Here is a 14,150-nt window from a genome sequence, read left to right on the forward strand (position 1 = left end):
TGGAATTGATAACTCCAATTAGACCATATTTTTCCATAATTTTCCTTGTGAAAAAAGAGGTTTGAAATCAGGGTTCTTGGTTTTTTTATTTATTAAGATTTTTAGGGTTCTTTTTTTTTTTTTTTTTTTTTGAGAGAGAGTTTCAACCTATGGCGTCCGCTTTTGATGATTGCTCTTTATCATCAGACTAAAACACCAATCAGTTTTTGATATAAGCGGGGATTGAACCCCAGATTGGGACTATTAATTAAAATATGGCATCCTTGTTCTGAATCTTCTGATTATGGCTAGATTAGTTCTCAAAAAAAAAAAAAAAAAAAAAAAAAAGATAATGGCTAGATTATGGGTATATATGATTTAAATTATTTATTCTTGTCCGAGAACCAATCTGTTTTTTTTTTTTTTTTTTGAGGGAGAACCAATCTGTTTGATCACCAAGGTGGCACGCTATTGCCAATATGCCAATTTTTTTTATTTCAATAAGCAAGTTTTTTTTTTTTTTAGTCTATTAATAAACAACTTCGAAGGCTTTCTCAAAAAAAAAAAACTTACATTACATATAAAAAAATAAATAAATAAAGAAGAAGAAATAAGAAATGAATGAGAAAATTGTAGTAATAACATCAGAATCAACAATATGACAATACTGGATAAATGCAAATTAAACCCCTAAAATTTAAAGGTGTTTGGATTTTATACTATGAATTTCCAGAATTTAGTTTTACACCCTAAAGTTTGGGGGTGTTTAAATTTTACATCTTGAGATTTCAGAATTTGAATTTTATCCCCTAAATTTTAGGGGTGTTTGAATTTTACTTCTTAAAATTTGAGCATGTTTGTATTTTACACCGAACACTCCCAAACTTGAGGGGTGAAATTTAAATTCTGACACGCCAGGGTATAATTAAAATTTAAACACCTTCAAATTTTAAGAGGAAAAAATTTAATTTCTGAAACTTTAAAATATAAAATCCAAACACCCCTAGATTTTAGGAGTGTAATTTGTAATTTATCCTAATAATATATATTTAAAAAGAATGGAAAAGTTAACAAATACCTTAAAATCATTGGTTTATAAAATATTTTTATGAAAATTTTAAAAAGTAAATAATTTTTTTAAACGATTTTTTATATTTTTCATGAAACTAAAAAAAAAAGAAAAAAAAAAAAGAAAAGAAAAGAAAAGAAAAAGAAAAAGAAGGAAGAAGAAGAGGTAGATATACACAACCAGTTTTGTTTGTTTTTGTGGGCAGTGTGGGGGTAGTGTACGCCCCATGATATGTAGCGTGAGCGTAGCATTGGTCAATGTGCGTTATTATCGTTACATCCCGCTAAAGACTAGTTCCAAATCTCTCTCACATACACACAACATTAACAAACGATCTCTGTCTCTCCCTCCCTATATTCATCAAACCATTCTTGCATAGTTACACTTCCTTAATTATTGTGTTGTGTTTTTTTTTTTTTAACATTTGAATCTATCGAACTGTTTGTGTAATAATAATAATAATAATAATCAGCCATGGATGAAGAGTATGACGTGATTGTTCTTGGGACTGGTCTCAAGGAGTGCATTCTCAGTGGCCTTCTCTCTGTTGATGGACTCAAAGTAAGATGCTCCTCTCTCTCTCCCTACAGTTGTTTTGAATGATGGCTCTTTTGCTTTTATTTTTATTTTTTATATATGGAAGTAGTGTCTTAACGTTCCTCTTATTATTCTATTCATTGTCCATAAGATACCCCGAAAACCCTATTGACTTAAGATGTGATGGATGAAACTTGCGATCTCTAATAGCTTCATGTCTTTAAAAACTACTTATAGTGACAAATTAAAAGAAAAAACTACTAGACATGGTGTTTTCAATAGTTTTGTATTTTCCTTGTTAGAATAATTAATGCTCAGTTAATTAAATTCATCATTTTCTAATAAGTCATGATTATATAGCAAACGGTCAAGCTTGTCTCTATATTCCCTCTCATTTAAAAAGTTAAAAATCCCAAAATTTTTAATGTTTAAATTCATCATTCCCTATCTTCCTAAATTGAAAACAAGGAAAAAAAAATGCAATTTGGAAAAACATCATTTGGATGCTCTTTGAATAAATTGTCTTTGCACTATTCTCTTTTTTCGTGAACTTAAAACTTGTTTTATAAACATCCTATTGGTGATAATCAATGATGTAGTTTGTCCAAACATCCAGGCTTTTATGTACTGTGATTCTACAAATTTCACATAGTAATGTATATATACAGATACTAAGGAACCAGCTGGTAATTGTAATTTCTAAAAATGGCTTTGTTTCTCAATCTTTGAGCTTGGATTCCTATATTCCCATATTAGCTTGCTATGCTATGCCTTTTCCTAATCTCTTAGATGCTACGTAGCATCTGGAAGATTATAAAAGGGATCGAGGGCATTATAGTTGCTTGTGTAAAAGAGATGAATGTGGAGCAGCTACATCTTAGATTTGTTTGAAATAGTTATTTGAGTATCAATCTGACAGGCATTATTGGGGCTGGCTTACTACTATGTTAAAAAAAATCCTTCAAAGCTAAATTAGTTAAGTATGGTCTTTTTACACATATATCTTGGGAAGTAGAGCATATTCAAAGGGGTTAGGGGCACCTTTGTTGACAAGTTATATTATAGTCACATGGTGTGAAGCTGTGAGCTTTCCATTTCTCTAGCACAAGAAATCAATAGCATTGTATTGCATGTTCATGCTTTCTGGTTGATTTTATTAATTAACTTGCAAAAACTCCTTTCCTATTGTCTACTTCAAAGTGATCTCTGATTTTACCGAGTTTCATGAAGTTAGATTTATCTGTATTCTTAGATTGTGTGATTTCTATATCCCACTTCCGCTAAGGATACACCTGCACTTATAGCATCCTTGGATTTTCTGCTGAGTTTTGCTTTCTTGATAAATTACTGTTAGTAAGGCATTGCGTTAATTATCATGAAAATAACACCTCAGCATTGAGTATCCTCGGATTTTCTAATGGTTCACTGTGTATTCCTTTGGAACAGGTATTGCATATGGACAGAAATGACCATTATGGAGGAGCCTCGTCTTCTCTTAACCTAATGCAGGTTATTCTTGATATGCACATTCTCCATCTTCATTTTTATTTCAGAGAAATACTTCTATCCTCAAGTCATCTGATTTATATATTTTTTATTTTATTTTGTTTTTCGGTTTTTCTTGTCAAAACTTTATTTTTCTGCTTTAAGCTTTGGAAGCGTTTCAAGGGAAATGACCAGCCTAAAGAACAATTGGGGTCAAGCAGAGAGTACAATGTTGATATGATACCTAAGGTATTTAGAGTTTTATGCAATATTCTATTATCAGTGCGATATTCTGATGCTTTAATGCTCTCAAATTACACATTTCACCCAATGTTCCTCAAACATCATTAAGGTAGCGCTAAATCAGGAAGCTTTATCTGTTCAATGTGTTTGCAACAGAATATCTTTTTGTGTTAAATCTGTGTAATGTGCAAAACGAACAGATATTACTTTTTCAGTGAAACTTCTGCCATTAAGATTCTACAATAAATCAATTTCCCATGGCAATGCCTTATTTATTTTGAGGTAACCAAGTTAGGATGGCATTGCTTTGGGTCCTATTCCTTGCACCAAAATGGTACTAATGTGCAGTGTTTGCCTTTTTACTTTGCATTTTTGCCTTGGCAAATATTTCCCTTTGAATGTGCCATATTTTATACTCTATGTATTATGATCAAAACCTTTTCCCATTTGCTTTTGTAGTTCATGATGGCCAATGGTAAGTTGGTCCGTGTTCTCATCCACACTGATGTTACCAAATATCTACACTTCAAGGCCGTAGATGGTAGTTTTGTATACAATAAAGGAAAGGTATGAAGCATGTTGACAATTTAGTTCTCTCTCTCTCTCTCTCTCTCTCTCTCTCTCTATGGAATTTGGTTATTTATCTTGAACCCTTGTCCTTCATTCCCACGTTTCAGTACAACATATTACTATTCTAAATGAAAGCTTATAAGAAAATATATTTCCTGTAATTCTGTTTAGATTTACAAAGTTCCGGCAACTGATGTTGAAGCACTGAAATCACCTCTGATGGGACTGTTTGAGAAGCGTCGTGCTCGAAAGTTCTTCATTTATGTCCAAGACTATGAAGACAATGATCCAAAATCTCATGAGGGGCTGGATTTGAACAAAGTTACAGCAAGGGAGCTTATCGCGTATTATCTCATTTCCCTATTCGTTTAGATTACATTTTATAAGAATGCAAATGACTAGAGCTCATAAGGAGGAACTCACACTAGCTAAATGTTGAGAGTTCAGATTTAGCTCCTCTTTTAGTTGTGATGTCTCTGGTTATTTTCAGTAATCGAACAAGTTCCACCCCTGAACCCTAAAAAAAATCCCCCATTAACCCACTGTCTGATATGCCATGTGTACAGATATTATATGATAACAGCTTGTGGAAAGTCCTATAGTTATGTATTCTTACCTATCCCTAGTTGTGATTTGTGAATTTTCAGGTGTACAATGTCTGAGGTGCCTTCTTATTCTCAAAGCTTACCCTTTTTCTTTTTGAAGTTCTGATTCAGATGATCTGAATATGAACTCATAAGAATAAGAATCAGAAGAAATACTTGGAAAAATAATGATGGAAACTATTATTGTATTGGTAAGAAGAAAGGTATAAGTTAGTACAAAATAGTAATATAAACAAAAATTAGCAGGGAATAATAGCTTATTTGCACCATTGATTCTAATTAAAATTTCTAATGCTATAGAATTTGTATCTACTACTTTATGTATACTAATATAAGGTAGGAATGATTTTGCAACTGGTGCTTTCTTTTGGTGTTTGCATTCTGAGATGTCATCTCTGATCATGGCAATTTTGTATTTTTTATTTATTTATGTAAAATCAGCCATGACTCTGAAGTATTGCCTGCATGTAATGAATGAAGATGGAAAGAAGTCTTTGTTACTCCAATATTACTCTGCATTTGATTTCTTTGCTTATTCAGTAATGTCTACTAAAGTCATCATAATTTGATATATGATATTCTGTTTCCATGCAGAAAATATGGGTTAGAAGATGATACAATTGACTTTGTTGGTCATGCCTTGGCACTTCATATTGATGATAGTTACTTGGATCAGCCAGCTATGGGTTTTGTGAAAAAGATGAAGGTGCAATTATTTTTCCTGGACCATATGTATCATAACATGTGTTATTATTGGTTTTTACTGCATTCATAAACAATTATTTTCTATCTCAAAGCAATATCAAATGATAGCATAATTCACCCAACCTCTACCTCACCAATCCTGGCAGGCCCCAATCCCAAAAAAGTATAAAAAAAATTGGCATCTGATCATAAAGTTGTGCTATGGTAGTCATATGTGTGTAAGCGCACTGGGGTGTTTTGTGGTGTAAATTATTTTCATAGTTATCTCAAACTTCATGATACAATCATGTACATAATACATAGAACATTAAAAAATCTACTATAGTACATTTAATGATAATATTAAATAACTATTTCTGTTCATTTACAACCTATATAAATTTACAGACAATTTACTTAAAGCAGTTCTTAAATTTCAAAGGGGTTAATGCTAAAAATTACAGGAGCCATATGAATATGGCAAGTTCAGGAGACACTTAAAGCTTCTCATGAAATTTAAACTGAGATGTGGAGATATAAAAATTATGTTATATCATGGTTCAATTTGAGAATGTCACCAATGTCATGAAAGTTTTTGAAACTATGTGAAACCAATCATTCTTTTCTTTTCTTGATTTCCTTGATTCCTGTAATTTTTGTACTTGATTGTTGACCCCTTGTACACTCCCTGTGTACTAGGGTGTTCCATTTTTGATATCAATAAAACTTATTACTTATCAAAAAAAAAAGTTCATGAAATTGAATACCATGTTTACGGGCTTAGTGTGCAGTTTTTTAACACAAAAAACAATAATTTGGTGTTATTTCGATTGTCAAATGTCATCTTCATTTGCCATCATTTATATATGAAACTTAATGAATACATCCTCTTCCATTTACTAATATATTAATACTGAATCCTCAATCCTTACAGGACGTGAAAATTTTTTTCATTGCTAGTAGGATGAATATTTTTTTAGTATATTGACTTCATGCCAATGTCATACAAAATTCTAAAGTAGTGAAGGAGCTTCATATCCATGATATAAGCCAATGCTTTACAGTTGAACCTGCCCTTAAGTAACCAGAAGGAAGCTTAGCTAAAAAGGGTGGGGGGGAAGAAACTAGGCCAGTTTTTACCTTACAATCTAGTCCCTTGAAGAGGCCACTATATATAGAAGATTTACTTCTGATTACAGCATTTTTTTCAAGGGGGTTCTTGAGCTTTGACACCAACTGAAACAATTGTAGAATAATCACTTGTCTATGCTACTACTGGTATAAAAGTTGCTAGTACAGTTCTGAATAAGGATAATACACCTTTAGTTAATGTGTACTTGCATGAAAATGATTACTTTTAAGTTCCAACAATATTGACATTTTTTCTTTTCTTTTTGTAAAGCTCTATGCAGAGTCTTTGGCACGTTTTCAAGGCGGATCTCCTTATATCTATCCATTGTATGGTCTGGGAGAATTGCCTCAGGTTTGTTTTTCATTGGTAACATTGTGGAAATGTTCAGAGATAATATAACTTGCTATTATGATTTTTGTTCATTATTGGCAGGCTTTTGCACGCTTAAGTGCAGTTTATGGTGGAACTTACATGCTTAACAAGCCAGAATGTAAGGTAAAATATGTCAAACCATTGCTGTCCAAAATATTTTTCCTGTGTTTTTGTATGGTTTGCAAGCCTTTGGGACTCAACCTATGTGCTTTTATTGATGCAAACTCAACAAGAATGCCTTAAGGCTCATCCTTTGAGAAAAAAGGTATGGCCCCAAGGCACACCTACCTTAGGTATCGACCATAACCAATAACCCAAAGTTGCATAGTACCCATATGTTTTACCTTTTTTTAAGGATCAATCCACTCCTTTTTTTTCTTCAAATGTACTTGGATTTTTTTCCTCAAGGCTTTCTTTACAGCTAGTAATTCCTTGTGGCTGGTTTTTCTGGACTTAACAGTGATAGTGCACTCAGTGCTTCCCTATATATCTCCCTGCCTGCTTTGATTGTTGTAGTGTTAGGGGCAGTACTCTGACCTATCCTGGGTGCATGTTTCACATGTCTTATTTAAAAATAAATAAATAAATAAATAAAGAGATAGCATAGAATTTATAAAGTTCTAGGTAACACAACTTTTTAAAGCATTTTCTACGAATCTGATCCCGAGCTGTCCTCCATGTTACACAAGACTACCATCCATGATGGCCAATTTATGAGGCTTGGCACTTGCATGGAGTTGTTCACTGTTTAATAATTTTCACTTTTACTGCTATTCCTTATAAATCTTAAGAGTTGAATCTAAAGAAATTTAATTCTATAGATGTCCTTAAAGTGCTTTTACTTTTACTGGTTAACACAACAGAGAGAATTCATTTTATATATCACTTTTGCTAATTAATTTTTTATTTTACTGTATGATAGGTAGAATATGACACTAATGGGAAAGCCATTGGAGTGACTTCTGAGGGAGAAACTGCTAAATGCAAGAAAGTTGTTTGTGATCCATCATACTTACCTGATAAGGTAACTTGTAAACCAGCTTAAAATTATGTAATCTTCTCCTGAAAAACTAGTCTAGATGTAGAAATGTAACCTGTATTTCAAGCCTGAATTACCCTTTCTTTTTTTTATCACCTTATTTGGGCTTCATTTGCCAATCTTTTTAAAATGAAACAGGTCCAAAAGGTGGGAAAAGTTGCTCGTGCTATATGTATAATGAGCCATCCTATTCCAGACACCAATGACTCTCACTCAGTCCAGGTTATCCTACCACAGAAACAGCTCGGCCGCAAATCAGATATGTACGTGTGCTGAATTCTTTTCCTGTTTCCATTTATTCTTTTGGCAATAAAGTACAAATGTTTAACAGTCAGTGCACATTTGCAAAATGTAATAAAGTGTAGTTGATTCTAATATCTTAAATAATGAGTTGTATATTGGAGTCAAGATATCAAGCATGGGTTTCAAGCAATATTTGTCATAAGCATCTATTTCACATTGGCAATTCTAGTCAAAGTTGTTCTTTCTTTCTAAGAGGCTATTAAAGGTTCCTGCACCATTATTTTTTCACTTTTCCTCAAGAATCAACATATTGGAACATGCCTTGGGAATTTTGAAGGATTTTATAAAATGCAAAGCCCAATCTTTTTTTTTTCTTTCTAAAGAATTTTATTAATGAAAGGAAAGCTCAAATAGTAGAGCTTCCTTATGAGTTACAAGATACCACTACCCAGCATAGTGCACCATTAAAGCAAAGCCCAATCTGACAGCCGATAATAAAGGCTTATGTTCTTCAGCATGCCATGATGGGATACTTTAATGCTTTACTCTTACAATAAATAAGCCAAACATTTTTTTTGTCAAGAAAATCTAAATTAATCCATGCAGTATCATACCAAACGCACCCTTAGTTAATACACTTACTATTGCCTTAATGCTAGATGAAAAGTTAAATAGATAACAAATTTTATCCCAAGTCCCATCTAAATGTGTTGCTTAACTTTTATCATGGCTGCAGGTACCTCTTCTGTTGCTCATATGCTCACAATGTTGCTCCAAAAGAAAAATACATTGCTTTTGTTATAACAGAAGCAGAAACTGACAAACCAGAGGTGGAATTGAAGCCTGGTATTGAACTACTTGGACCTGTCGAAGAAATTTTCTATGACACTTATGACAGATTTGTTCCCACGAACAACCACGAAGTTGATAGTTGCTATATATCTACTGTAAGTACACATAAAATGCGTCTCTTATACTTTGCTTTTCCAGAAAGGATTAAGATTTTCCATTCTTTGCAACCTGCTAACAACACAAGTCATAAGAAACCCAAAACTATATGGCTCGTTACTGGTATTTCTTCTTAAACAGATAAGTTGTAACCTTAGTAGTTATTTTGCCTATTTATAAAGTAAGAAGGGAAAAAATCATCTGATTTTCAAAACGAAAATCCTGTAGTTGTTAGCCAGCAAAAAAGAGTAAAGTATTTAAAGTATAAATTACGAAGGTTTATTGTCTTTAATAAGTAATTGGTCCAAAAATTGTGACTTGTGTCTTAACCAAGAAAAGGAACTGCAGACCCCCAATCATGGGATTTTGGTGACATTTTGATGATTGGCATGTTTTGTTTGATATGAGTAATTAATATATATATTTAGAAATATATTTACTTTCACCTCCATTATTTTGAGGAAAACATCTACACCTTGTAAAATTGCTTCTCATGTAAGGATGTGTGAGAACCTAGATTGTTTTTGCCTAAAACTTGGTTAAGGATTTGCAAAAATATTGGTACTTTGTATGAAACAAAGTCAAGGATTAACTGCTTTCTTTCAATAACAATTCAGAGTTCTGGCTCCTTTTCTTTCTTTTCTTATATTGAGAACTGGTTGGGTGTTGCTTTTTTGGCAGAGCTATGATGCAACAACTCACTTTGAGTCCACTGTAGACGACGTGATTCAATTGTACAGTAAGATTACTGGAAAGGTAACCTTTTTATATCCACTGTAAATGATTTAGGTATATAAAAGAAATTCCTGTTTTCTAAAAAGAGATACAAAGGACCAACTGTCTCAGATAAAATTATTGCATGTGCATGGGTAGATTTATTCCTTCATGAATAACCATTTTTGAGATGTTATTGCATAAAAGGAGGAACATTTTTACAGTTGTTTTTGTTGTGCTGAACTGCAGCACAAGCATGTGTTGTAAACATTGAAAATAGACGTCTAGTGTGTTGTAAATATCTGCCATTAACTTTGTACCATTGTGAAGCAAAGGGAATTGTAAATGCTTCAATCCCATGGCACTTGTTGTTGGCTTCTGTATATTAAAGGCTCATCTGCATCAATTAGAGACATGATTAAAAAATGGGCTCCTTTACATGGAACTAAAGCTTTTCACTATAATTGTATAAAATAGCTGTCAGGAATTCAGAATAAAGTCTATGGTAACTGGTAAGGTAGTTCATATTCCTCAGACAATTTTGAGTCCAACACTTTAAAGAATGATTTGTTGAATACAAAAAAAATTTCTTCTGGATATGTTATTTTTAAAAATTCTTTTGTTGGACATACTATTGATGGGTGAGCAAGACAATGTGTGGCCATGAATTCGGGTTTATTCAGCTCAGAACAATAACCAAATCTGGCAACTGCCTCAATATTCTCGACCATCATTTTATATATTTGCGCAGGACCAAACTCTCTTGTCTAAATTACAATGTTACTATAGGGAAAAACAGATGAGTGAAGCATAATCTAGAGTTGCAAGTTTGACTCTTTGTATTTAGCATCTCACTTATTGTATGTTTCAGGATCTTGATCTTTCTGTGGACTTGAGTGCTGCAAGTGCTTCCACTGAGGGATGAAATTCTTCCGGCTCATCATATTATATGTATTTTGTTTGATGGATTTTGTGCTCCCAAAAGAGTGGTTGCTATTTAACAAACTTGTTTCTGAACTCAGATCACAATTTCAAAGATTATACTTTTGTCTTCATCTGGATTTCATAGGCCAGTATATAGCATGATCTTTAACCTATAAAATGTATCACGCTTATGCAAGCAAGGTGTAGTTAGGTTTCAAAGCTGCAGACTGGTTGCTTTTACTTCATTGTTAAAGAGAGAGAGGTGGAGAGAGAAACAAAAGCTACTTGCAAGAAAATTTTCCTTCATTACTAACATTTTACTTCAAAGTAATGCGTGTCCTTGTCATACAACAACCTTTCAGGACCAGAAAAAGACTATCTTTGTGGGGAAAAATAAAATAAAAATAAAAATTTAACAATGGGTTATACAAACATCATGATGCATGTATCCAAGGTCTGAATTTTCTATTATTCTACACATGCACGCTTCACTTATTAGAATCTACCGACTAAGGGTCTGTTTGGGATTCGCTTATTTTGCTGAAATTGAAAACTTTGTGCTGAAAGCACTGTAGATAAAGATAAAAGTTAGCTGAAATAGTATAGTGAGACCTATGAATAGTACCAAAAATAAGCTGAATAGTAAAATAAGTTAACAAAATTAATCATGCCAAATGGACACTAATACCATGAAAATTGGTCTTTCCTAATTCACTAATCAAATTGAAATTGAACCCAAAGTGACCAAAAGGAATTCAGAATGAAAAAGGAAGGACTAATTGAATTGAGTTATTGACCCAAAGTAAATGTCATTACTTAATATAACCATTACACAATGGCACTGGTTCACCTTATTAACTTTTCTATATTTAGGACACATTTGGATCAAAATTGTGATACCTTGAAATGGATTGGATTAGATAAATGTCTTGTGTAGGCGTGTACCAAGTTTCACATCAAATGTGTGCTAAGTCAATCTAGATTGCTCCGTTTTTCAGTTTATACCCTTAAGAATTATTTTGAATGGACTTGGTTTACTTCTTATTCTTATTCTTTGAATCTTTGTAAACAGGATATAGGTTGTCTATATGTTATCCATATATATCCTATTCTTTTAAATTTATATCAAATCTATCTAATCAAATATATCAAAGAAAAACCTCACAGAAAATTTAACTAAATAACCTAAAATGGCTTATATTCTTCCATGTTGAAAGTAACAACTTATTAAGAAGCCTATCATCATACTTCTCCTACTGCCAATCTACAAGCCTAAAGCTTTCAAGGACAACCCCGTTAACCAACAGGCACATACACTCATCTTTGAACTTCTTAAGATGCCTTAAACTCAAAAAGTCATTACAAAAGAAACACAAGATAGCAACATGAATTAATCACCCCCAATCACAGCACCAGTTTATTGCATCATCATCAGCCTCCAAGTTCAAATTTGTGTACTTGGAGAAAATAATTAACATGATCAAGAATAGAAAAGAGTACAATTCTTCCATGTCTTAAGATGTGACATTGTGTTTTTCTATAGATTCTTTAGCAAGAAGTATGATTCCAAATCTAAGTCCTAAAAATCCATAATTCTACAAAAAAAAAAAAAAAAACCTAGTGGCCAGTCCAGCTCACAATCAAGTCATAATATCTGAAAAATCAAGTCAAGATAATTGCTCCACTGGGTGCTCATTGTTGTTATTTGTGACAATTCAAAGATTTTTCCCCTTGTTGGAACTTTGAATTTTTACAGCCCAAGAGTAATTTAGATAGAAATATTGCCATAATCCAAACTTAAGCTTGACTATTTGTATTTATCAAAGGTTTGATAATTGCACAATCACATCCAAAATTCCAATTCCAGCTAATGGACACAAACTGGATATAAACTCAATTATAGACACCTGCCATAAGAATACCTACAGAACATAAGCTGAAGAAGACAGAGCAGCAGCAGCAATCACTACATCCTCATCAATGCTTCAGATGTTGACCAGTAACAATGCAATTAAACTCAATACGATATGATTAAAAGCTACATAATGTTAGCAGTACTTCAGAGCATATAGAAGATGGTTCTGGTAACAAGGCTTTCGCCCAACAAGGTCGATATATATAACTCACAAATTTGCATACTCTATGCATGTAGATTGTGCTTTTCTATTTTGTAACACCAACAATAACAAAGACAATATCAGCCAAAAAATGCATAACAAAGAGAAATACAGAAATACCCCATAATGAAAGTAATGATAATAAACCCTAAGGGAACGTTTGGTATACTGTAATGATTATTACATGGGAATAGGAATAAATATTACAAGGAATACATTAAATTAGAATGTAATAAGTATTACTATTCATTAGTTTGGTGACCATTTAGGAATAGAATCCTGAATATGTATCCACAATTTAGTAGAGTATAAAAAGAAAGTGTAATTAAATCATTTTTAAGTCAAATTTCCTAAAATACACTTATTTTAGGATGTTCAAAATAGTGCTAATAATTAACAAGAAGGAAAATTTATTTTCTTTCCTTTTGAAGATGTGACAACTAATGGCTTTTTAGGAAAAAAATTTTAAAAGTTATTACATAAGGTGAAGGAATAGATATTCAGTACTTTTGATAAGGAATAATTATTCCTCATTTTGAAGAATAGTTATTCATAAGGAATAACTATTCATTGTAATAAAAACATAACCAAACAACCGAATAGCTATGCCATAGAAATATCTATTACATTATAGTGTCTATTACAGTCTACCAAACATGCCCTAAGGAGTTGGCTTAGTAATTCCTAAGGTCTCATGATATCTATAAGATCCTGGAGATCAAAACCTCTTGTTAGCATCTTGGAGCTATGGGATTCCTTCCTGTAATAACCTGGTGCCTATGAAATGGGGGACTGCATATACTCAAGGAAATAATCATATACTCTAAGAAGTCTGAATACCATCATTTGTAATAATAATAAATATATATATATATATATATATATATATATAAAAAGAGGGAAAAAAAAGTAATGATAATAGTTTCAAAAAATGGGTAGGATAAAACGTGCCACAAATTTTAGTTTCTAAAATCACTTGATTTGAGCGATTACTATTGATAAAATTGAAAAAAAAAATTCTATTTTTCTAGCAATTGTAGGTTAAATCCTCACCCAAAAAAACACGAGGATGTCTCTATTAAAAAAAAAACAAAACCCCTTTTCCTAATTTCAACAAAAATGACTACAGTTTAAACCCTCCCATTGTAACTACTAAATTATATTATTTAGAAATAAAATAAAATAAAAAACTATGGTGTCCACACCAAATTACACAAGTATCTATATTTTCTAGCAATCGGAGGTCAAACCCTAAAAAGTAAAAAACCTACCAAAATATGTCTCTCTATCTATGAATCCAAAAAACAAAGTACGTTTAAACTATCAAGAAACCAAAACCCCCATGGTGTCAATGCACATCCTTACAAGAATATAAAAAACATTTTTTTGAATATTTGAACTTAGATTGGACATATGTAAGTGAATCATCAAACACATTAAAGAGAAATTAATGTGCAATTTGGTGTTGACTTGAGTTTTCACATAGTGT

General features: G+C 32.3%; 1 protein-coding gene across 1 annotated transcript; it reads left to right on the forward strand.

Moving 5' to 3' along the window:
- The first annotated feature begins 1,330 nt into the window (after nucleotides 1-1,330).
- LOC126705833 (guanosine nucleotide diphosphate dissociation inhibitor At5g09550) lies at nucleotides 1,331-10,669 on the forward strand. The gene is made up of 13 exons (XM_050405050.1): nucleotides 1,331-1,609; nucleotides 3,032-3,094; nucleotides 3,236-3,319; nucleotides 3,773-3,880; nucleotides 4,055-4,227; nucleotides 5,083-5,194; nucleotides 6,575-6,655; nucleotides 6,737-6,799; nucleotides 7,599-7,700; nucleotides 7,854-7,978; nucleotides 8,695-8,905; nucleotides 9,588-9,662; nucleotides 10,492-10,669. Exons 1-13 carry the CDS (start codon nucleotides 1,523-1,525, stop codon nucleotides 10,543-10,545), a joined length of 1,338 nt encoding a protein of 445 aa, XP_050261007.1. The 5' UTR covers nucleotides 1,331-1,522; the 3' UTR covers nucleotides 10,546-10,669.
- The last annotated feature ends 3,481 nt before the right edge of the window (nucleotides 10,670-14,150 follow it).

This window comes from Quercus robur, chromosome 11, assembly GCF_932294415.1.
Source record: "Quercus robur chromosome 11, dhQueRobu3.1, whole genome shotgun sequence".
Lineage (NCBI taxonomy): Eukaryota > Viridiplantae > Streptophyta > Magnoliopsida > Fagales > Fagaceae > Quercus > Quercus robur.

Excerpts from the sequence above, each read along its gene's own strand:
- LOC126705833 (XM_050405050.1), top strand. The coding sequence starts at position 1,523 with ATGGATGAAGAGTATGACGTGATTGTTCTTGGGACTGGTCTCAAGGAG. Across the intron at positions 3,320-3,772 it reads ATGTTGATATGATACCTAAG|TTCATGATGGCCAATGGTAA; the intron begins GTATTTAGAGTT and ends TTGCTTTTGTAG. Across the intron at positions 5,195-6,574 it reads GTTTTGTGAAAAAGATGAAG|CTCTATGCAGAGTCTTTGGC; the intron begins GTGCAATTATTT and ends CTTTTTGTAAAG.